Genomic DNA, 21,617 nt, shown 5'->3' on the forward strand with positions numbered 1-21,617 from the left:
TTTTTTTTTCTTTTGGCTCCTCTGAATACAAGAGGCATATTTTTCTCTTTTAAGTGCTTAGTGCTACATGCTCAGTTCAATGAGCCCACAAGAGTGTTTCAAAAAGGAACGGGATCAACTGTTTCCCCAATAGCTCTAATTCCCTAAGCTAACTCAGAAAAATCACACAAAACAGCTATAATAGTATATATAACTGATAATGAAAATCAAGTACAACACAATCTCTGTCTAATCTCGCATACTGCTTATACCCAAACGGAAACGCTCACCATAATTAAAGTTGCCCAAATTGCTGCTATATTTCCCACTAGGAGGATTATAAATCTGCCTTGCATCTCTTTTTGGTCCTGCTGGAGATTTCTTGGGTGGTGAACCAGAAGTTGTATCTTCAGTGGCCCTCTTTTGCCTATAACCGTAAAAAGAACCACAATAAAAAAAATTGCATTAAATCAGAGGGACTTATAATTTAGCATAGGCACTGTAAAGATGATAATCATACCAGAAAAAAAGAATAACATTCTGATGTCATCAAATTAACTGTGTCTTAGTTATGCAGACATTATCGAAAAAGATTTATAAGGCTTTAAAATAATCTAGAATACGTAACTTCAAAGACTATATGCAAGTGAACCATTTTGTAAAACTTGTCAGAAAGTCTAGTTATGTTACATGAATACAAATAGGCTGAAAAACCTAGGGCTGTATTCCTTCAGTGTATTTTATAAGTATTGGAATTAGATTTTATATTTTAAGTCATACTTCTAATAGTCATATTTTAACATCTTATTAAGAACCACTTAATAACGTACCACTTTGTACAGTAAATATAACATCTGAATTCAGATTTTCATATTTGTAAATCATAACACTTAAATTCTTTTTAAATATAATTCTTACCCAATTTCAACCTTCTGTACAGGTTTCCAGGATAATGTTACCGTGCTCTTATAAGAGGGAGGAATGTGGAAGAGATCCTGAAGAGACAAAATTAGACAAGATTTCTATATATTTGATGGTGAGTGGAGTGGTTGGGTGGTGAAGGTAAGAAACAGGGAGACATCTTAAAGATTAATTTTAGGAAAGGAAGCTTTATCTTTCTTGCTCTTGTGCCGGTGATTAAGGTCCTAAAAAATGCTGCAAGAAAAAAACTAAACAAGGACAATTTTGTTAAAAGTTACACCTATTACTACCCTGCTGGTGTTGCTCAGTGGTTGAGTGTCGACCTATGAACCAGGAGGTCACATTTGGATTCCAGGTCAGGGCACATGCCCAGGGTTGTGGGCTCGATCCCAGGTGTGGGGCATGCAGGAGACAGCCAATCAATGACTCTCTCATCACTGATGTTTCTCTCTCTCTCCCTCTCCCTTCTTCTCTGAAGTCAATAAGAAAAGTATATATTAAAAATAATTCTTTTTAAAAAAGGTACACCTATTATTAATCCCTTGTTTTGCACAACACTTAAGAAAGTGAAGCTAAGTTTCTTCTAAATGTGATTTCAAGTTTCAGGATAAAATATCAATAACAAATAAGTATTTCTCTTGCATATTTTTAAGTAGTTCAGAAGTAAAACACTACTTTTCTAGCAAGCTTGGGAGGACTGGGTAAGAAAGGAATACTTATTACCTTGATTAAAACATTGATGTTATTTGTTATTTTCAATGCAACAACTTTAATCTTGTTCTGCAAAAAGAAAAAAAATAGAATGCCAATAACTTTTACAATGCATATTCTATTACACTACTCTTTCAGAATCATTATTCCTGGTTTGTTTTTTTTTTTTTTGTTTTGTTTTGTTTTGACTATAAACCAGTGCAGAGATGGCAAAGAAAGTAAATAATCTTGACAGGTTAGAACATTAAAGTGTTATCTACAATCTACCTGAAAAAATGAGTAAGGGACAGGTCATATGCACATAGGAATTATTTAAAAAATAATCAGTTTAAAAAACACACATTAGTTTAGCCTGGCAGGTGAGGCTTAATGGTTTAGCATCGACCTGTGAACCAGGAGATCACATATCCACTCCTGGTCAGGGCACATGCCCAGGTTGAGGGCTTGATCCCCAGTGGGAGATGTACAAGATGCATCCGATCAATGATTTTCATCATTGATTTTTCTATCTCTCTCTCCCTTTCCCTTTTTCTGTGAAATCAATAAAAATATATTTAAAAGTATAATCAGTTTAAGTTAAAGATAGACATGATGAAAACTTAAAATATTTCACTAGGATTGGAATGCAGAATGATCAAAATAGATGAAACCAGGGAACCAAATATCCCAACACAAACAAAGTTTGGTATAAAATTAGCAATTTAGTATTTGGGTTTCAAAAAGATGAAATTAAAAATATGACAACCATTAATATTTAAACAATACTAGTATGTACTGCTAATGAGATCCTAGGGAAAGATTGGTATGTATCTAAGTTTGGTAACATTTTCCACAAACATTGGAAACATTCAAGATATTGCAATGATGACAAAAATATAACTTAGCAAATAACTAAAATATAACTTAGTAAATATGTAGACAATCTTCTAACATCATGTATCACAACACAGACTTATAGCACCATTTCAAATAAAGTCGCATGTTACATTTCAATGTATGAATACAGTCTGAATTGGTAATAAATGGTGGCTATTATAAAAATTTCTTTTGAGATGTGACTCAGTATTCCTACCTCGTCTGTTTTTAAGGCCTCGCCTGTTTTACCCTGGAGAGCCAAGCGAAGTTGTCTGATATAAACCTGCAGGCCCCGTGCAAAGTACTGCAGCCTAAAGGAAAAAGTATTTGTTAATTAGCAAATTATCACTTCAACTTTATTTTTCTACTTCAACTTAGACAAACGACACCTAAAAAATACAAACTGTATTGCCTTCTCAAAATTTCTGACTTCAACTAGTCATTTCTAGTTGGAGACTCTTCGGAGCAGAGTAATATTAACTCCTTTTAACATGATCCAGCCCAGTTGTTTTCCTGACTTTGTTTTAGAATGAGTATCTTCTGTATCATCTAATATGAGGTTCACATATGCATCATAACCAATGGTAGCACTCTATCCGCATATAATCTTGCTCATGAAGTCACACCTGAATCTGAGATCTAGTCTGAAAATATCTGAAGATGAGGTTGATGGGCTGCACCATCACCTGCAGTTTTTGGCCCAACACAGTACACCATGTTGGAAGCTGGCAAAACCACACTAACCAGCTAGAGTAACTTAAGTTGCCTGCCTCTGATCAAATGTTTCATATTAAACCTCTGCTTTACCAAAGAGTAGAGGACAGTAACAGATGATACAGAAGCTAAGCATTTCAAAATTTAAGATGTAAATTTGTTAATTTGGGGTGTTAGAACTTGCCCAAATCATAAAGCAAGTGGGGAGAGCCAGAGTCCATTTTTTGGAAAAGTTCTTTCTCTCCCATATATGACAGGTGTTATATGTTTGCACCCATTTCTGTTTTGTGGCTCTTCTATTTTGTTCCATTGGAATAAGGCAGGGTGGGAAGACAGCTCTTGTAAAAATGAAAATAAAACCCAGGGAGCATCAGATAACCATCGTCTTTGCCAAGGATTAGACTACTTCAATCATACATCACCTAATTTTAAAATCTTTGAGCTTTTCTGCATTCAGTTTGGCTGTTAAGAAATCTGGAAGTTTTCGACCCAACTGGTGGAAGCTGTACAACAAACATTCCACATAACTGAATTGCAGCTTAGGTTCTTCATTACCAGCATTCTCCCCATTTTCTGCTTCTTCTGGAGGGAGAGGCATGTACTCCTAAGAGATGAAGATACAGATATATTGCAATCTGTTCTAAATAATTATAAGCATATAATTGTAGGGCATGCTTTTATGGTAAGGCATGAAGCATTAAAACATACCAAGATCAGAAATTTAAGTAAGATATGTCTTTTAGACCTTTTGGATCAATGATCTACACTGTCAATTCTCCATATTAACCTATGTTATAGCTGCTACTACTACTAACAATGACAATGAAAGTAGCTAACATTCATTAGGCACTCAATGTAGGTGGAATTCTGAAAGCGTAGTATCTTTCCTATGGTGAAAAAGTTAGTCAACCTAGGTTAACCTCATCAGTCGGTGATCTTAACCTACTACATTAGGCTAATTCCAAAAATCTTCTTTGAATATTAGTCCATATTCTCTAAGTATTGACTCTTTTTTCATTCAAAAAGTACCACCAAAGGCACCCTAGTAGGTATTACAGATACTGGATGACTCCATTCACACTATGGACCTAATGCTTATCACTGCGTCATAACTGCTCACACCCAACAAAATAATTTGGTGACTCTGATGATTTTATCAGACAGCCTATTTTCTCTACAATTATGACTTAAATGACTTTATTTCCTAGTTGCTAAACCTACCAGGCCTTGGGCAGCAACCTGGTGAAATGCAACTGATGTAAAAAATATTTTGATAGAGGACTAGCAGAACACCCTACTATATAAATCCTGTATTATACTTCATACAAAGCATCAACAACAGAAAAAATGCCAAAGATTAAAAATAGATTTTAATATGAGGTTCACATATGAAGTACTCTTAACAGCAAAGATTAAAAATAGATTTTTTTAAAAAAGTAGAAAACATGTGGCCTGAGCAGCTAACAGCACTTGCTAATATTGTCTAATACTGTAACTTCAAAATCTGGCTCTCCATAATCTAGAAATTAATACTACACTACTATACTCAGGGGCTATATAATTTCCATGGGGGAGGTGGGTTCTTACCAATAGCTTATCAAACAATTTCCTTAAATTTGTTTCTAGCTTTTCCATGTCACCACAAAATGAACTCATCTCCGCCAACAGTTTCAATACCTAAAATACACAATTCACTGTTATTAGCAATATTTTCTTTTTTTTTTTTTTTTTTTTTAAAATATATTTTATTGATTTTTTACAGAGAGGAAGGGAGAGAGATAGAGAGTTAGAAACATCGATGAGAGAGAAACATCGACCAGCTGCCTCCTGCACATCTCCTACTGGGGATGTGCCCGCAACCCAGGTACATGCCCTTGACCGGAATCGAACCTGGGACCTTTCAGTCCACAGGCCGACGCTCTATCCACTGAGCCAAACCGGTTTCGGCAGCAATATTTTCTTGAATAAGCAAGAACTGTAAAATAAGAATGATTCTAGATAACTACTTAAGACTGCTTAATTTTCAGTTGTACTTTTATGTAATCAGAATGTTTGACCTGAAAAAAAATCGTTTAGAGATGTAGCCCTATATTTTACTGTTGAGGAAACTAAAGGTCAAATAATAATATATGTCAGTTGCAGGGCAAGACCCTAACACCCAGCTCTCAGAATTTTCAACAATCAAATATAATAATATGTGTCAGTTGCAGGGCAAGACCCTAACACCCAGCTCTCAGAATTTTCAACAATCAAATATAATAAGGAAAAGAATATACATGATATTTTCTGCTACAGGTTAATAATGATAGTGCTAAATACAATGCAAAAGTGACAAATACATTAACTAACTTGACAATTTGTAGAAAAACTGCGGAAGTACTCTTAACAGCAAATAACATTTTTTTTAAAAATCTTCACCTGAGGATATTTTTCCATTGATTTTTAGAGAGAGTGTGGAAGAGAGAGAGAAAGACAGAGAAATATTGATGTGAGAGAAACATCAATTGGTTGCCTCCTGCATAAGCCCTGACCAGGGCCCAGGCCAGGGAGGAGCCTGTGATCGAGGAATATGCCCTTGACTGGAATCAAACCCAGGACTCTTTGGTCCGCAGACCCTTTGGTCTATCTACTGAGCCAAATCGGCTAGGGCAGTGGTTCCCAAACTTTTTTTGGCCATGCCCCACCTATGTATCTCTAAAATCTGGATGCCCGCCTGTGACAAATAATTCTTTATTATTCAAAAAATGAACTTCTATTCACATGGAGGAAGCCTAAAAGGCCATTAACTTGGTCTAAACATGGCATCCATGAAAGAGAAAAAATAAAATAACAAAAGGACAGTTGAAGTACTGAGAAAGAAATCCCCAAGAAATTGTAAAAAACAAAACAAAACGAAGTGATATGAAAAAAATAGCAAATAAAGTTTCAAAACATATAATAGAGAACTGAAATTGTAAAAATGAAAATAAAATATGTGTTTATATACTGTATTTGAGGCCCCTAGAACCATAAGAAATGGAAAAAATTCACTGTTAATAACCATCTCGAATTGCCCCCCTTAAAAATCAAATTGCCCTCCTGTGGGGCGTGTGCCCCACATTGGGAACCACTCGGCTAGGAGTTAGCAGCACATAATTATTTACTAACACTTCGAGAGGGCCTCATTTGCTATTAAAATTTAGTCTCTCGTATTTGCCACTATTCTTGAAATTCATCTTTGCTTTATTCAATCCAGCCTGATAAGCCAAACCCAGAACATTTGAAGCAAACTACAGTGTACAATGAGTCTTCTTTACCCCAAAGACCTATGAGGGAAGTACATTTTCATATTTCAGTTTGATTCAACAATCATCAAGTGACTTTCAGAATCAGGCTCTGCACTAGATTCTGGGGATACGAAGATGAATATGGTTAAATGTGGGGAGATAAGTAAATGTAAAGTATTACACATGCTGTGAAAAAAAATGTATATAAACATTAGAGCTGAGATACAAAGGAGAGAGATGGAGTAATCAATTCTATTGGAGAAAGGATAAAGGATATTTTGTGTTAATCCAGCTCTATCAGTTGAGGACAGAGATGGGAACTATCATTAGTTAAATACCTTATTTAAAAGTATTAAGACTACAAAGGTAGAGACTGACTACAATGAACACTATAAGCAGTGCTTTCCCATTGCAACAACCTTTAATTGAACTCATAAATCATTCCTATGTAATTCATCCTAGGACAGATTCTTGCTAGCCATCACCAGACCTCTATTGTCTTAGAAATCGGATTTAAGTTAGTGGTTTATATTTTTATTAAAATATGAGAATGGCTTTTCAGTACCAGAAGGAGAAATCTTCTCTTACCTCCAACTGTATATCAAGACCCTCCACTGGAGTAGTTAAGGAGCTGAGGTTAGGTAGAACCTGCTCACAGAAGTAAGTCACAAACCTTGTGGAATGCACGTTTTTCTGTAAAAAAAACAAACAAAAAACACTGAGTTGTCAAAAAAGGGAGACACATTCTCTCAAATATAACAGTAGAATGTCATTCCCCAAATGCTCACTGAGCACTACAGCATCAAGCACTGTGGCTACAAATACAATGCAGTGCAGACACCGGAGCACCCCAGAAATCAACCTCTATACATCTTTGTTTTTTTTTTAATCCTCACCCGAGGATACGTTTTTATTGGGGTTTTTTTTTGAGAGAGAGAGAGAGAGACACACAGAGAGAAAGAGAGAGAGAATGCAAGAAACATCGATTGGTTGCCTCCTGTACGAGCCCTGACCAGGGTCTAACCAGCAATCTTTTGGTACACAGAATGACACTCCAACCAACTGAGCCACTCGGGCAGGGCAACATCTACATATCTTTTAACTGTTCCAAATTTTGGGGAAGATTCCAGTGTTGAATTTCAGATTGTACATTTTCACAAAGGATAGATCCTTTAAACTTTTTTTAAAACTATGGTATGCACATGCCGGAACACTGATGGCTAGAAATAGCACAAAGTCAGAGATAAAGAGCATATATACTTAAAACAACAATCTGTTAGAAAATTTAAGAAAAAAGGTTAAATTACTAAAGCAAGCATTTTAGAAACTCAGCCAAATTATAATTTATGATGCAAAATTCTCAAGACTTTAAAAAAGCCTCTTAGAAAGACTTTAAAGAAACTTCTTGCTGCTTTGGTCTCTCACCAACCCTACTCAAGCCCCCATAAACTAAATATTGATTCCACTATGTTACTACTTTTACACAAAGGTTTGAAGAGAATGCTCAAGTGAATATCTATAGAAATATAAGCTACCCGGCCACCGTGGCTCAGTGGCTGAGCATCGACCTAGGAACCAGGAGGACACATTTGGATTCCAGGTCAGGGCACATGCCTGGGGTTGTGGGCTGGATCCCCAGTGTGGGGTCATCACTGATGTTTCTATCTCTCTCTCTCCCTCTCCCTTCCTCTCTGAAATCAATAAAAACATAGTTAAAGAAAGAAAAAACATAAGCTAACAGAGTAATGAAAATAGCATCTATGTAAAACCAAGAGCTCACCGAGAAGAGGGGAACCGCCTGCCGAGTGCACTGTAAGAGCCTGTCCACACAGTCGGGATCTGACGGGTTGAAGGTTTGTTCTAGGTCAGCCTGTTCAGCCACCAACTCTACAAGTTGCTGTCTTCCACTCACTGTCTGTAAGCTCTTTAACCCAGACAGTATCTTCATGAACAGGACAAATTCTTCACCAGTCACATCTTCTAGGACCTGGAAAGAGATAATAATTCAAAATAAGTGTCTTTACCACTTGAATGGGAAAGATCAATATTAAAGCAGTATAACATTTACTTCAGTTACTAAAGTCAGTTTGCTCTTAATGTTTCTGAAATACTGATGAGAGTATAACTTCTAGCTTCAGTCAATTTAACTTCAGAGTAGAACATTATTATCCATACTAGAGGCCCGATGCACAAAATTTGTGCAAGAGTATGCCTTCCTTCCCTCGGCTGCCTGCACCGGCTTCCAGGGCTTCCCTCTGGCACCCGGGACTGGCCGCAGGCAGGCACCTGGGCTTCCCTCGAAGCCCCAGCTTTGTCCAGAAGGTGGTCTGGAAGGATGTCCAGTCTAATTAGCATATTACACTTTTATTATTATAGATGGGGCACAATGTTGTCTCCAAGGCGGCAAATTTGGTTCTTGGAAAACTTTTTTATGTCTAAAGCACAAATGTGCATACAGTAAATAAAAAGATATAGAGTATATCTGTGGCACTAAAAATTCATAAAAGGGTAGCTAAGGAAAAAAATAAGTCTAAAAAGGCTCTTTTGGGAGTGACAGCAAAATAAAGATTGAGAAATTATGTAGTAAATCAGATGCAGTTTCCTATATATAAAAGCAGCCTCATTCACGCTAATGTGGTAATTGCATACAAAATAGAAGACGTATTCCACCAGATTATTAGTTGGAGCATAAATAAAATATGCTGACATTTCCAGCTGAATAACTGCTCCTTTCTCTCTGACGAAATCTTATTAGTAAGCAAGTGAACAATAATATCAGGAAAATTTTGGAATTTTCCTAAACATATAAAAAAGTAAAATATTCCCAAACGTTTACACTTCATAAGTGAAAATTACTTGTGACACATCTTGATAATCTCAGCTTCTATACTTATGCTAGATCTGGGGGCACACTCTTGAAGAGCTTATAGAGTCATGGGGTAGGACGAAAAAAATAGGTCATTTCAATGTGATTTCATTTTTATTTTGAAACTATCCAAAATACTGAGAGATTATCCTAAGACGGGTGGGAATTAGGTAAAATTTCCTGAAGGAGTTGATCTGTAGATTCCTGGAAAATGCATAAATTTTGAGGTTAGCAATCACAAAGGATTTAAATGTGATCACATCCCTTTAAATTAACACACATTCATCATTACAAGCAAGCAAAGTGCAAAATACAATGTAAGAAAAGCTTGAAATTCTACAGTTCTAATGGGATATGACATTTTATATACATTGATGAATACTGCTAAGTTCAAATACATGCTTTTGCTTTAGAGAAGTTCTATTTAAATGATGACTGAAACTTACCTTTTTGGATTCAGTTAGTATAAGTTCCTCTACTTCCTTTGTTAAGACTTCATCTGGTAAAGTCTTAAGTTTTGTAGAAAGGAATTTGATTGCTCGTTCTCTAACAATGTCTTCTCCTTGAAGGATTTGGCTGAATAAGCCACCTAAAGTCCCTGCAAAACAAAATAGTTTTGTGTAGCAAGTTAATTCTATATCATAATGAAGTTTTTAAATATAACTCAGTTTATAGTATTTCTTCTCAAGTGAGTTAATAAACATCCTGAGTATCATTGATACTGGTTAAATTAATATGAAGCTTCAACTGTAAGAGTGATCATATGCTTTCTTCATGGATTCAGAGTTAGACTGAGCATGACTGAGCATGACTTACCCTTTTTAAAAAAATACGTATTTATATTGATTTCGGAGAGGAAGGGAGAGGGAGAGAGAGAGAAACATCAATGATAAGAGAGAATCATTGATTGGCTGCCTCCTGCACACCCCCTACTGGGGAAATGAGCCCGCAACCCAGGCATATACCCTGACCTCCTGGTTCATAGGTCGACACTCAACCTCTGAGCCACACCAGCTGGGGTTATCATTACTAATAATAAATAAAACGCAGGCATTTTGGAACTGCTTTTGCAATTATTTCTGCTGGGTTTTCAACTCATAAACCTCTTGAACTAAATAGCTTTTTAAAAAAGAACACTTAATATTTTTATGAAATAGACATGTGGGTGAATTCCAGAATTTATCTTTTATGAGTTGTGCCAAACTCCCCAATTTTTAAGACATCAGACTAAGAAGAACAATTCAGAACAAGAAGTGGCCTTACCTTTTGCATCCATCTTAAATATACTTAATAGGGCATTGTTCACTAAGTTAAATTCTGCAGAGTCATCTACAAAGAGAAAAAGTGGTACAACGCATAAAATAAATGAAAAATATCATCTGCTTCATTTTGAAATTTAAGATTCAACATAGATTCTCATGGATTACATTGAGACACGTAATTTAAGTAATTCTCTCAAGTACTGAGAAAATACATCTTCCTTAAAAAGGCAGAGAACCTGATATAGCATGCCTGGAAAGGTTTTATATTAAGACTAGAGGCCTGGTGCATGAATTTGTGCACCAGTGGGTTCCCTTGGCCTGGCCTGTGGGATCAGGCCGAAACCGCTCTCCGACATTCCCCAAGGTGTCCTGGATTGTGAGAGGGTGCAGGCCAGGCCGAGGGACCCCACTGGTGCACAATTGGGGCCGGGGAGGGACATGGGAGGTTAGCCAGCTGGGTGGGGCTCCACGGGAAGGCTCCAGGTGTATCTGGCCTGTCTGGCTCAGTCCCAATCGGCTGGACCCCAGCAGCAAGCTAACCTACCAGTCGGAGCCTCTGCCCCCTGGTGGTCAGTGCACATTATAATGAGCAGTTGAGCAGCCTTAGCATATCATTAGCATACTATGCTTTGATTGGTTAAACGGATGACTGGACAACCGGACACTTAGCATATTTGGCTTTTATTATATAGGATGGTCCAATTATGAAACTATAGGAAATTAGAGGGGAGGAGATCATGATGCATCAAAATCTCCCAAAGAATCTAGTAATTTTGCCTTTATAAACAGAATTCAACACAAAACAACACTAGGAATTGGATAATCACAAGTCATTAAGTTTCAAACTATTAAATATAAGAGAATTTTTTTTAAAGCTAAAAACAGAGTCATTTCAGAGAGAAGTTACATATATTTAAAGTGCAGATTTAAATACTATTATTTAAATGAATTTATTTATCTTTGTCTTAAATCTTTATTGTTGAAAGTATTACCTATATTCTCCTCCCCACCCATTGACCCCTTTTAGCCTGGAGAAGTCATATTCATTAAAAGGATAATGTTAATATTCCTTACCTGTTTGCAAAAGTTGGGTTAGAATATCTGCCACTCGGGGAAGATTTTCTCCAGTGGCAAATTGAGGAAGCTCTTTAATTGCTTGCCGTCGAATCTGGATATAATTTCAAACAAAAATTTAACCAAATACTATCATCAATAAAAACAACAAACCCAATCTTTAAAAAAAACTAAAACCACAGAAAAACCATTAATTAGGGGGCAGATGAATCACAAAAATATAAAACATGAAAATTCTAGCAGTTTCAGAAATAATTTGCTTCAATTTAGCATTCAAGCTTCACAGAATAACTAAAATAAAATGTGGTGGGAAGAGACATTAAATATGATTATCTGATTGGAGTAGACAGATTTGAGATTATAAACGATGGTTTACATATTGATTATACACAACTATTGTTTTTGTTGTTGTTTTTTTTAGGGCACATAATATGTATCCCTTAAGAAAGCCTACAGTGGCAATGTCATATCTAGTAACTATTTACTTTCCAATTTTCAGTATTGACTACTTAATACACATTTGTGAATATTTTATGTATTTAACTCCAAATATGTAGTCTTGGCTTATTTAGTTTAACATAAAAATGTATGGGAGTTACAGCTAGCAAATTCTGCATGAAATGTTGTTAATTCACAAATTTCATTTGAAAGTCATGAATAATAGCTGAAAATTCTCAGAAACCTGTATCAGCAGCCAGAAATGCTAAAGGCTAATTCTTCTTATTCTAGTTATCCTATACAATTATTACACATACCAAATATTTTCCTGCTATGAAAAATATTTAGGGTTGTTGAAACTGTTTTATGATGTAATACTACTAAAACTTTAAATATCTAAGGTAAGCATAAATTGATTGAAAACTAACATTAGTCTCATTTCATATGCACAATGTATAATGAGTTATAAAATAATGGCCACAACCCATTTTTAACCATGAATAACGAATAAGCAAAACAAAGTATCTTGTAATTCTATGCATTTTTCACAGTTGAAGGGTGGTGAAAGAGCAAAATATTTTCTCAAATGTAGAGAAATGGTATGACATTGTGCCAAACCATATTGCAGTATTTTATTGGGCACTGAGATGATTGGTACTTAATTATATGAACTATGCACATACAATGTCTGGAAATGGCAACATCTGAAAACTTATTGAAAAGCATCAATCATACACTTACTGATACATCTTCATCCTCACAGAGGTCTAACTGTGCATTGATAGCAGAATCAGCCAATTCTGGAAAATGCTTAAAGAATTTTGGAATAAACTGAGCTGCTAATCTTTTTTCCTTGGTACCACCTTTCACACCATCCAATATCACTTGATAGGCATCTTTATGCTGAAAGAATAACACAGAAAAGAAACACAATGCTGAATGATGAAAGCTAAACAAACTTGTTTGAACCTAAATTAGTAAAATTTTACAAAGACTAAGCTTAGAAATAGGGCTTGTTTTGGAGTGTTACTGCTTAAATTGGACACCTACCTTCCTTCCATCTGTTCCCTGCCCGCCGCCCACGAGTTATTTGTGAGTAGGGAAAGAGAGAAGGATGACTCTAATTTTAGTGGGAAAAGCAACTAAGCTTGTTGATGTACCAACACTTCTTCATTCTAGTGATTACTGACCCCAGCCTCATGACTGTATCATGCTTTAAAAATTGTAATGAGAGCTGCTCGATACACTCAGGATACCTGTGCCACTGGCTGCTCAGACCAGATGACATGTTAGTGTTGCAAGCAGGGCTGTACTATTGAGCATTTTTTAAATCTGCGATTATGTAGATGCTACTTGAGTATAAATATTTTTGTGGTGATTTAAAAAAAAAAATAAAAAAAATTTGTAATAAATGTGGTAGAATCCTCAAAGAATTGTTACATGTATTTAAATATATTTGTTTCCAAATAGCACTTTAAAGCAGGTGAAGAGGATACATTCCTGAAATTAAGCAATACGACAAAGGTTAGGAAGCTTTACTTTGCCTCATATTTTAGAATATGAAAATGATAATTCATTCTATATAGCCTGCCAATTTTGGATTAAGAAAGATTCAAATGTCACTTATTTAGCTTTTTATTAGAATAATGCATTCAAAACTCATGTTTCCTTAAAAAAAAAAAAATTCAGAAGTGCTCTCCTTCAGATACTCATGTCAACTAGTTCTGAATCCTCCTATACCCCTGCCTCCAAAAACAGTCCTTTCAATAAATGACAATGATCAACCTGGCAAGAACAGTAATAAATATGGAGACTATAGCTACATCTCCTGTTTGGACATCTGGATAAAACTTTTAATTACTAGAAAACCTTAACCCTTAAACATTATAATAATGATACCAAATGTGTAAACAGGATAGTGTTTACTCTGTATAAGGCAATTCGCTAAGTGCTTTATTTATTATTTTTTAAAAAATATATTTTATTGATTTTTCAGAGAGGAAAGGGATAGAGTTAGAAACATCGATGAGAAAGAAACATCCATCAGCTGCCTCCTGCAACCAAGGTACATGCCCTTGTCCGGAATCAAACCTGGGACCCTCGAGTCCACAGGCTGACGCTCTATCCACTGAGCCAAACCAGTTAGGGCTCGCTAAGTGCTTTAGATATGTGAGTATACTTCAGGCCATCAAGAGGGGAATAACTAATAAATATCTAATGAATTACAGAACTACCAAAAATTTAGTTAAATAAAGCAGGATGCAAAGTTACTGAGGTACAGTAGAATCTCAATTAAGGACATTCCCTTATTAAATAATCAAAAATAAAGTGTTCTATGTATCGAAAGGTTAGGTCATATACTGCCAACCTACTTAAAAAACACATTCTAAAAATCAGTTCTAAAAAAACATACATTCCATAAAAAAAGATACCAAAATAATGCTATTTCATGAAATATAAGTTAGTAAAGTTTATACTCTTCCACCCTGAAAAGCCACTGTACTCCTGTGTAAGGATCTAATCTTAGAAAACCCGCCCCAGAAAACCCTAAGTGCCACAGTCCCTTAACAGGTGTTTGTATTTTGTTTTGTCTTTTAAACTTTAAAAAAAATTGACTACATCAAATTAAGTATTTACACTTTACCATTAAATAAATTCATAATCATTTGAAGCACCATTTAAAATAATGATGGGCCACAGCTCTATGATGGCTGGTCGGAAGCCCTGGGCAGAGCACAGTGGAAAGGGGTCCGGGAGGTAAAGGAACCATCAGCAGGGGAAGGAGAACTGAAGGAGCCAGATGCAGAACGGGGAAAGGAAGGCTGAGTAAGTAGGCAGAACACACGAGCTACACGAGGAAAGGTGACAGAGGGGCTGGAAGGTTCTGAGGTATTAAATAATGCTTCATTTACAATTTCTCAATCACAGTTTGCTTATCAGAAAATACATGTGCATGGTCTGAGCGGACTGCCACAGCTCAAACCCGTTTTATTCAAGGGACAACTGTTAAAGGATGTAATCCTTAACTCCAAGAGTTTTTACAATTTAGCAAGAAACTAACAAAAGTCCTCATATGAAATAAAATATAAATCTGAAGTTCTATAAATGAATACATAGTGCCAAGGAGGTTAAAAAAGAGAAAAATATGATCTGCTTGAGGAAAATTAGCTGACAAAACCTCAGAGAACTATTTAGTATTGACAGTAGTGCCAAGGGCACTCCCTCATGGCAGCAGCGTGAGTAACTGTGGTACTCAACTCTTTGTCAAAGGGTGAAAATCAACATTAGAAGGAAGGTCTGGACTAAGAACCTCAAATAGATACCTATCTGGTCTAAGAAGTGTCCAGATAGGTATCTATCAGGAAACTGAAATCTTGACTGTAAATCTAAGTTAACATGAAAATTAGGCTTTGCAACACTAAGAATGAAAACTTTCTCTCCTTAAAAAAAAAAAGCAAGCAATGTCTCTTCCATTAAGTTGGCTCTTGCTTTTGTTAGTTAAAATTCACAAGCAGAATCCTAAAACCCACCATCCTTTTTTGCTGAACAGTTTTAGATATTTTTTTTCTAAAAGAGATGAAGTATTACACAAGAGAGAATTTGTAAGCATTATGGTTTAGTTCAGCTTTAGGTCCCTCAGAATTCACTTCATTATGCAGAGGTCTTTTTGTCTTAAGTAGTTGCTTGACAGCTGTCATTAGTGTCATGAAGGTACTGATCTCCCATCATCTACAGGGAACTGTGCTAAAATCTTACCGCCCAGCAGTGTCTGCTACATGGCAGGCACTCAAAAAATGTACTGAATATATAAAATCACGGGCCCTCAGAGAAGTCAGCAGGAAAGGTGCCTTTTCTGCTTTTTCACAAACTTATGGCTCCTAAGCGCTTTGAGAAAGACACTTTTGACCTCTTGAGGGAGATCTCTCAATCTAATCTGGTAGTATTTATAACTGAAGATGACGTATGAGGGGAATGCAAGCAATTCTCAATTATCCATAATACTGCATAGATAAATTCAAGTTTGGCTTCCACTTGCCCTATCGTACACTGTAAATAGGTGGCTGTCAACCGTTTTTTCTACTCCAGCAAAAGGGTGGGAATAGCCAACATCTGGAAAAAGTCCCATCAGTGCCATCATAGGTGAGTGGATAAAAAAGCTGCAGTACATTTATACCATGACTACTACACGGCTGTAAAAAAAGAAGGAACTCTGAAACTTTGCCATAGCATGAATGGATCTGGAGCAGTGATGGCGAACCTTTTGAGCTCGGCGTGTCAGCATTTTGAAAAACCCTAACTTAACTCTGGTGCCGTGTCACATATAGAAATTTTTTGATATTTGCAACCATAGTAAAACAAAGACTTATATTTTTGATATTTATTTTATATATTTAAATGCCATTTAACAACGAAAAATCAACCAAAAAAATGAGTTCATGTGTCACCTCTGGCACGCGTGTCATAGGTTCGCCATCACTGATCTGGAGAGTATTATGCTAAGTGAAATAAGCCAGTCAGAGAAAGACAAATACCTTATGATCTCACTAATGTGTGGAATCTAATCAACAAAATAAACTGACAAACAAAATGGAATCGGGAGCCAGAGGAGAGGTGAGTGGCGGTGAGATTGGATAAAGAAGGTGAAGGGATTAGCTGAAGAATATATAGACAAATAACATGGACACGGGCAATAGTGGGATGAAGACCAAGGGATAGGGAGGTAGGGGTGGGTGGAGGTGGGCAAGGGGAGGGGAAGGGGGACACCTGCAATAATCAACATTGCAAAATTTTAACTAAAAAAATGAAGGTGGAGAAATGGGACATCACTATGTAGAGGGTTTCAAAGTTTCCCTACAAGATTCCTGATCCACCTCTTTGGGAGCGAAACGTCTGTAACTGACTGAGAATCACTGTTGTAGCTTCTACCCATTCCCTCTGCTGATGGACAATTTTAGGGAGAACATCTATAATAATAAAAGCATAATATGCTTATTAGACTGGACGTCCTTCCGGACGACCTTCTGAAAAAAGCCGGGGCTGCAAGGGAAGCCCGGGTCCGGCAGGCGAGGGGGAGGAAGGCTTACTCTTGCATGAATGTCATGCATCGGGCCTCTAGTTTACTATAATCTTCCGCAACTCAGCCACAATGAATGAGAATATCTTCACTACTACCTCTTTCTAGGAACAACAAAATCAAACCATGACTGACCACAGTTTTTCCCACCTTGTCTTAATGGGCAGACAATTTCTCATGCACAGTCCGATCTATAACCCACACCTTACATACATCTACAACAGGCAGCTTATATTTCTTATTAGTGACGTCAAAATTCCCTACTGAGCCCTAACCGGTTTGGCTCAGTGGATAGAGCATCGGCCTGCAGACTGAAGGGTCCCAGGTTCGATTCCGGTCAAGGGCATGTACCTTGGTTGCGGGCACATCCCCAGTAGGGAGTGTGCAGGAGGCAGCTGATCCATGTTTCTCATCGATGTTCCTAACTCTCTATCCCTCTCCCCTCTCTCTTCCTCTCTGTAAAAAAAATCAATAAAATATATATTTTTTAAAAAATTCCCTACTGAAACGGGAAGTATGTAGGGAAGGAAAATCACGATACTTGGAACTGTATATTTACAATTCTAGATTAAGCTAAAACAAGGTTCCAACATTTCCCCGCCTTCGGCTCAGAAATGACACATGCCCAGAGACGGGACCGGGAGGGGGCAGTACCACAGCCTAGCTCACGCCAGTAGCTCTAGGATCGTCCACTTCCTCCTTCCAGCAGGAGAATCCCATGAAGTTCTAAGCACTGCAAACACAGACGGCATGGGATTTCGGACAAAAACAAGTCAAGGTTACCCTCCGGGAGAACCCGGTTCTTTTCCCAACAAAACACAGGCGCACGCCCAGTGAGCAACTCCTCAACGTCCCGGTCCCCGGGGCTGGGAAACTCACAAAGAGGCCCCGGCTGGTGCGGACACCACACTCCTCCAAGCGCGTCGGGGCACACGCCGCGGACCGACCTGCTGCCGACACCGCTACTTATAACGCTGCACGCTCCTTCCCCCCGCACGGCCCTGCCGTATTTTACAACACTTTTCACTAAAAAGTTAAATAAAACCTATCGTCCTTATTGATGCATCGCCAGCCTCCCTCTTTAAGAATACATCCCGGCAGAGCGCCGGTCAGTCCATCTTGTACCTGCAGCGCCCGGCACAGCGTCCCGATGGGTGATAGGTCCTGAATAAATGAAATCCCGAGCCCTCACTCAAGTCCGGGCGAAAGGCCCATTTTCTTTCTTTTCTGCCCCCCACAAACTTCTGTCTCGTAAATGAAGAGCAGGTTGTGACCTCAAGAGAGACATGTCTGAACTCTCCCTCTCGTCCTCGGAGGGACTGAACTCCACCGGGAAGGAGGAGGAGGAGGACTGGGGCTCGGGAGGAGAACTACCGGGAGGCCGAGTTCGAAAGCGCCACTGGGAGGAGAGGCTGCCCCAGGGAGGCGGAGGGGGGCCGCGCTCGCCCCGGGGACGCCGGGCTCCACACTCCCAGACCCGGGCCCACCGCGACCCAACAGCCGGCGGGGCCGGGCGCTCGCGGGACGGCGCAGCGCGGTCCCTCCCGCCCCGGCCCGGCCCGGGGAGCGCTCCCGAAAGGCCGCGGAGCGCAGGGCCCTGCAGGCCGCTCGGGGACCTACCTGGCCCACTTGCTCCGTGGCATCGGCCAGGATGCCATAGTTGCGGTAGAGCTCCTCCACGGTCGGCATGGCGAGCGACAAGCCGAGGGCTCGCTCCTGCGGTCGTCGTTGTCCCCCGCCGGCTCCACCGCCGCCCCCGAAGTTCCTGCCCCCAGCCCGCGAGCCGCACTATGAAGCCTCTAGCTGCCGCCAGCACCGCCTCCAGTCGCCGCGCACGGGGAGGCTCCGCCCCCAACGCATACGTAACGACGTGCGCGTCGGGAGCGGCTTTTTTGACAGCCCACGCACAGCCTGGGGTTGCATTGCCCTCTAGCGCTTGGAGGTGCACACGGCGGCAAGCACGATGCCTTTGGGGAGCAGTGCGCCTGCCTAGAAGCTTTTGGGGTGGGAGGGCAGGAATGCACAAAGGCGGCTGCGGATCTCTCGTTGGCCGGAAAAGTGATCTTAACGGGAGAAAATAGAAAGAGGGGAGGGAGTTCAGGCTGTATGAGATAAGTTATAAACTCTATTTCCTCCTGAATCAAGAACAATAACAAATCTCTAGCAATAGGAGGCGGTGGGTTCAGTTTAATTAATTAATTAATTAATGAAAAACCATTCAATGCTGTTAAAAAAAATAAAAACTATATCCATCAATCTAAACAAATCTTGAGGTGAAGTTTAGCTGGATGGAAACGTTCGTTTATTTTTGCTTGCTTCCAGAGTAAAGTTAGGGCCATGTGATCGTCTCTAATTACAAGAGGGTAATAAATACATGAAACCATATGCACTTACTGATAAGCGTCTCTAAAATACAAGTTTAAATAAAAAAAATGGAAGTTGCAAAAATAGGTATAAAATAATCACTACGTAAACAAATGACTTTAATAAAAATAAAACAGCCAGTGATTTTATCAGCAAAATGGGTTAATTTGGGAATAGCAGAGGATAAGCAAACTGTAGCAAAAAACCATAAGCAAGTTCAACAAAGGAGAGGACTGTTATTTTATAGAGAAAAAGGAGGACATTGGAAGAGGCTGTTTTAAATGAAAGTCTATTGGAGGAAAGCAAAAGTTTTCAGGGTGGTGACGGTTTCTAATTGGCTGAGTTGCGGGAAAGGGAAGAAATCTTCCATTCTGCTAGGTAGGTGCATTTATTTCTTCCTGTTGAGGGTCTATAATTGACATAGAGTAAGGACTCCCCCTTCTGAGCTCTCAACTCCATTTTAAATTAATTTTATTAATTTGCACAAAATTAATTTGCACAAAAACAAAAGCATACAAAACAAAGTTATGCGCATATGTGTAAAAGGATGCTAACATTAAAATTTCAGTATTGAAACACGGACCTTTAAAAGGTGGTAAATTTCAAAGCCAGATCCACTTGTGCAGAATACACTGCAGGAAATGGTTGCAAAACAGATCCCCTACCCTTGTACTCCTCAGTCAGATTGAGGATATGAAAAAGGATTAGAAGGAGAGGATGGATGAGACTTTTCTTTTTCTTTCTTTCTTTCTTTCTTTCTTTCTTTCTTTCTTTCTTTCTTTCTTTCTTTCTTTCTTTTTTTTTTTTTGAGAGATGCTCTGCTTGTGAGTAGCTTGAAGCAATTGCTACCTCCTTTCCCCAAGTCCTAGGACCATTCTGAGGAGCCTGAAATGTGGTTCCTGTGGTTGGGAGACACAAAAGTCTGGTGCCTGACATGCACGAAAAAGCTTCAGTTACCTGTGGCAGCGGAGTGCAGGTATCTATGGGATTTGCATGTATGTTCTTCAGCTAATCCTTTCAACTTCTTTATCCAATCACCCCACCCACCTCCCATCTGGCTCCCGAAAGTCTGTTCCATGTATCCATGCTTCTGGTTCCATTTTGTTTGTCAGTTTATTTTGTTCATTAGATTCCACATATTAGTGAAACCACATGGTATTTATCTTTCTCTGACTGGCTTATTTCGCTTTGCATAATAATCTCCAGGTCCACTATTGCTGTCACAAAGGGTAAGAGAGAAGTCCTTCTTTTTTACACCATGTGGTATTCCATGGTGTAAATGTAGCACAGTTTTTTAATCCACTTAGTTTTTTGGGCACTTGGGCTGTTTCCAGATCTTGGCTATTGTAAATAACGCTGCTAGGAACATAGGGGTGCATATATTCGTTCTGATTGGTGTGCCTCGTTTCACTAATTTGGCAATGTGTTTTATAGGTCTTTCAATGACAGCATTGCCTGGTATCAATGCGCCATAGTTGATTTATCCATTTATTTTTGGATATGTCGGTTGTTTCCTATTTTCCTTTATTAGAAACTCTGATAAACGGGTGGTTTTATTTCCTCCTTTGTGCTTTTCTGAAGTGTCTTCTACAGTGACTTCTGTAATTTTATTTATATTCTCTCTCCTTGCCATTGGATCTGTGAATGAGTCCAGAGGTTGTTTTCTCAAAGTCCCTTTATTCTTACAAGGCAAAATTAAGTTCCAGAAAAGAAAATAATGGACAGCCGAGCTTAGGTCACATGTCTGCTGTGGTACCATCAGTTAAGACCAGGAAAGCAAGGTCAAACAAAGCAAACTTGGCTGCTGGGACCCATATGTATAGATGGAAGACAGTGGGACGGGTCCCAGAGAATGTTAAGGTCACCTGAATCCCATTCTACCAAGCTGCATGCTTGAGTGGGGGATCTGTTTGGCTCTATATTCAGCAAGTAGTTATTGCACACCTTTTATGAGCCAGGCACTGCTTTAGATTACAGCCAAGCCAAGGAGACATTAAGCTCACATTCTGGTAGAGGGAGAGAAACGATACACTGCCCAAAGCCGGTCCATCCTTGCTGCTTGACACAGTAGCTGCAGGGAAGAAACATCTGCA

At 38.6% G+C, this 21,617-nt stretch overlaps 1 protein-coding gene and 1 pseudogene across 8 annotated transcripts in view; both read right to left on the reverse strand.

The window, feature by feature from the left end:
* API5 (apoptosis inhibitor 5) overlaps nucleotides 1-18,965 on the reverse strand; it is a 30,091-nt gene extending 11,126 nt beyond the window's left edge. For 4 of the 8 annotated variants that reach the window (XR_002831467.1, XM_014463625.2, XM_006097918.3 and 1 more), the window contains exons 1-13: nucleotides 18,781-18,957; nucleotides 12,828-12,989; nucleotides 11,649-11,742; nucleotides 10,576-10,641; nucleotides 9,759-9,910; nucleotides 8,227-8,433; nucleotides 7,035-7,139; nucleotides 4,768-4,857; nucleotides 3,603-3,784; nucleotides 2,684-2,777; nucleotides 1,624-1,680; nucleotides 898-974; nucleotides 270-406 (exon numbers count right to left, since the gene is read on the reverse strand). Coding sequence is in view for 7 of the 8 variants with exons in the window: in XM_014463625.2 (XP_014319111.1) it covers nucleotides 270-406; nucleotides 898-974; nucleotides 1,624-1,680; nucleotides 2,684-2,777; nucleotides 3,603-3,784; nucleotides 4,768-4,857; nucleotides 7,035-7,139; nucleotides 8,227-8,433; nucleotides 9,759-9,910; nucleotides 10,576-10,641; nucleotides 11,649-11,742; nucleotides 12,828-12,989; nucleotides 18,781-18,849 (1,492 nt within the window). In the remaining variant the exon portion in view is untranslated. Of the gene's footprint in view, nucleotides 1-269; nucleotides 407-897; nucleotides 975-1,623; nucleotides 1,681-2,683; nucleotides 2,778-3,602; nucleotides 3,785-4,767; nucleotides 4,858-7,034; nucleotides 7,140-8,226; nucleotides 8,434-9,758; nucleotides 9,911-10,575; nucleotides 10,642-11,648; nucleotides 11,743-12,827; nucleotides 12,990-18,780 lie in introns of all 8 variants that reach the window. The other 4 variants (XM_023761682.1, XM_006097919.3, XM_023761683.1 and 1 more) reach the window with 4 other exon arrangements.
* Nucleotides 2,797-3,592, reverse strand: LOC106698687 (annotated as a pseudogene).
* Nucleotides 18,966-21,617: the final 2,652 nt, after the last annotated feature.

The sequence above is a fragment of the Myotis lucifugus genome, unplaced genomic scaffold (genome assembly GCF_000147115.1).
Source record: "Myotis lucifugus unplaced genomic scaffold, Myoluc2.0 scaffold_213, whole genome shotgun sequence".
NCBI lineage: Eukaryota > Metazoa > Chordata > Mammalia > Chiroptera > Vespertilionidae > Myotis > Myotis lucifugus.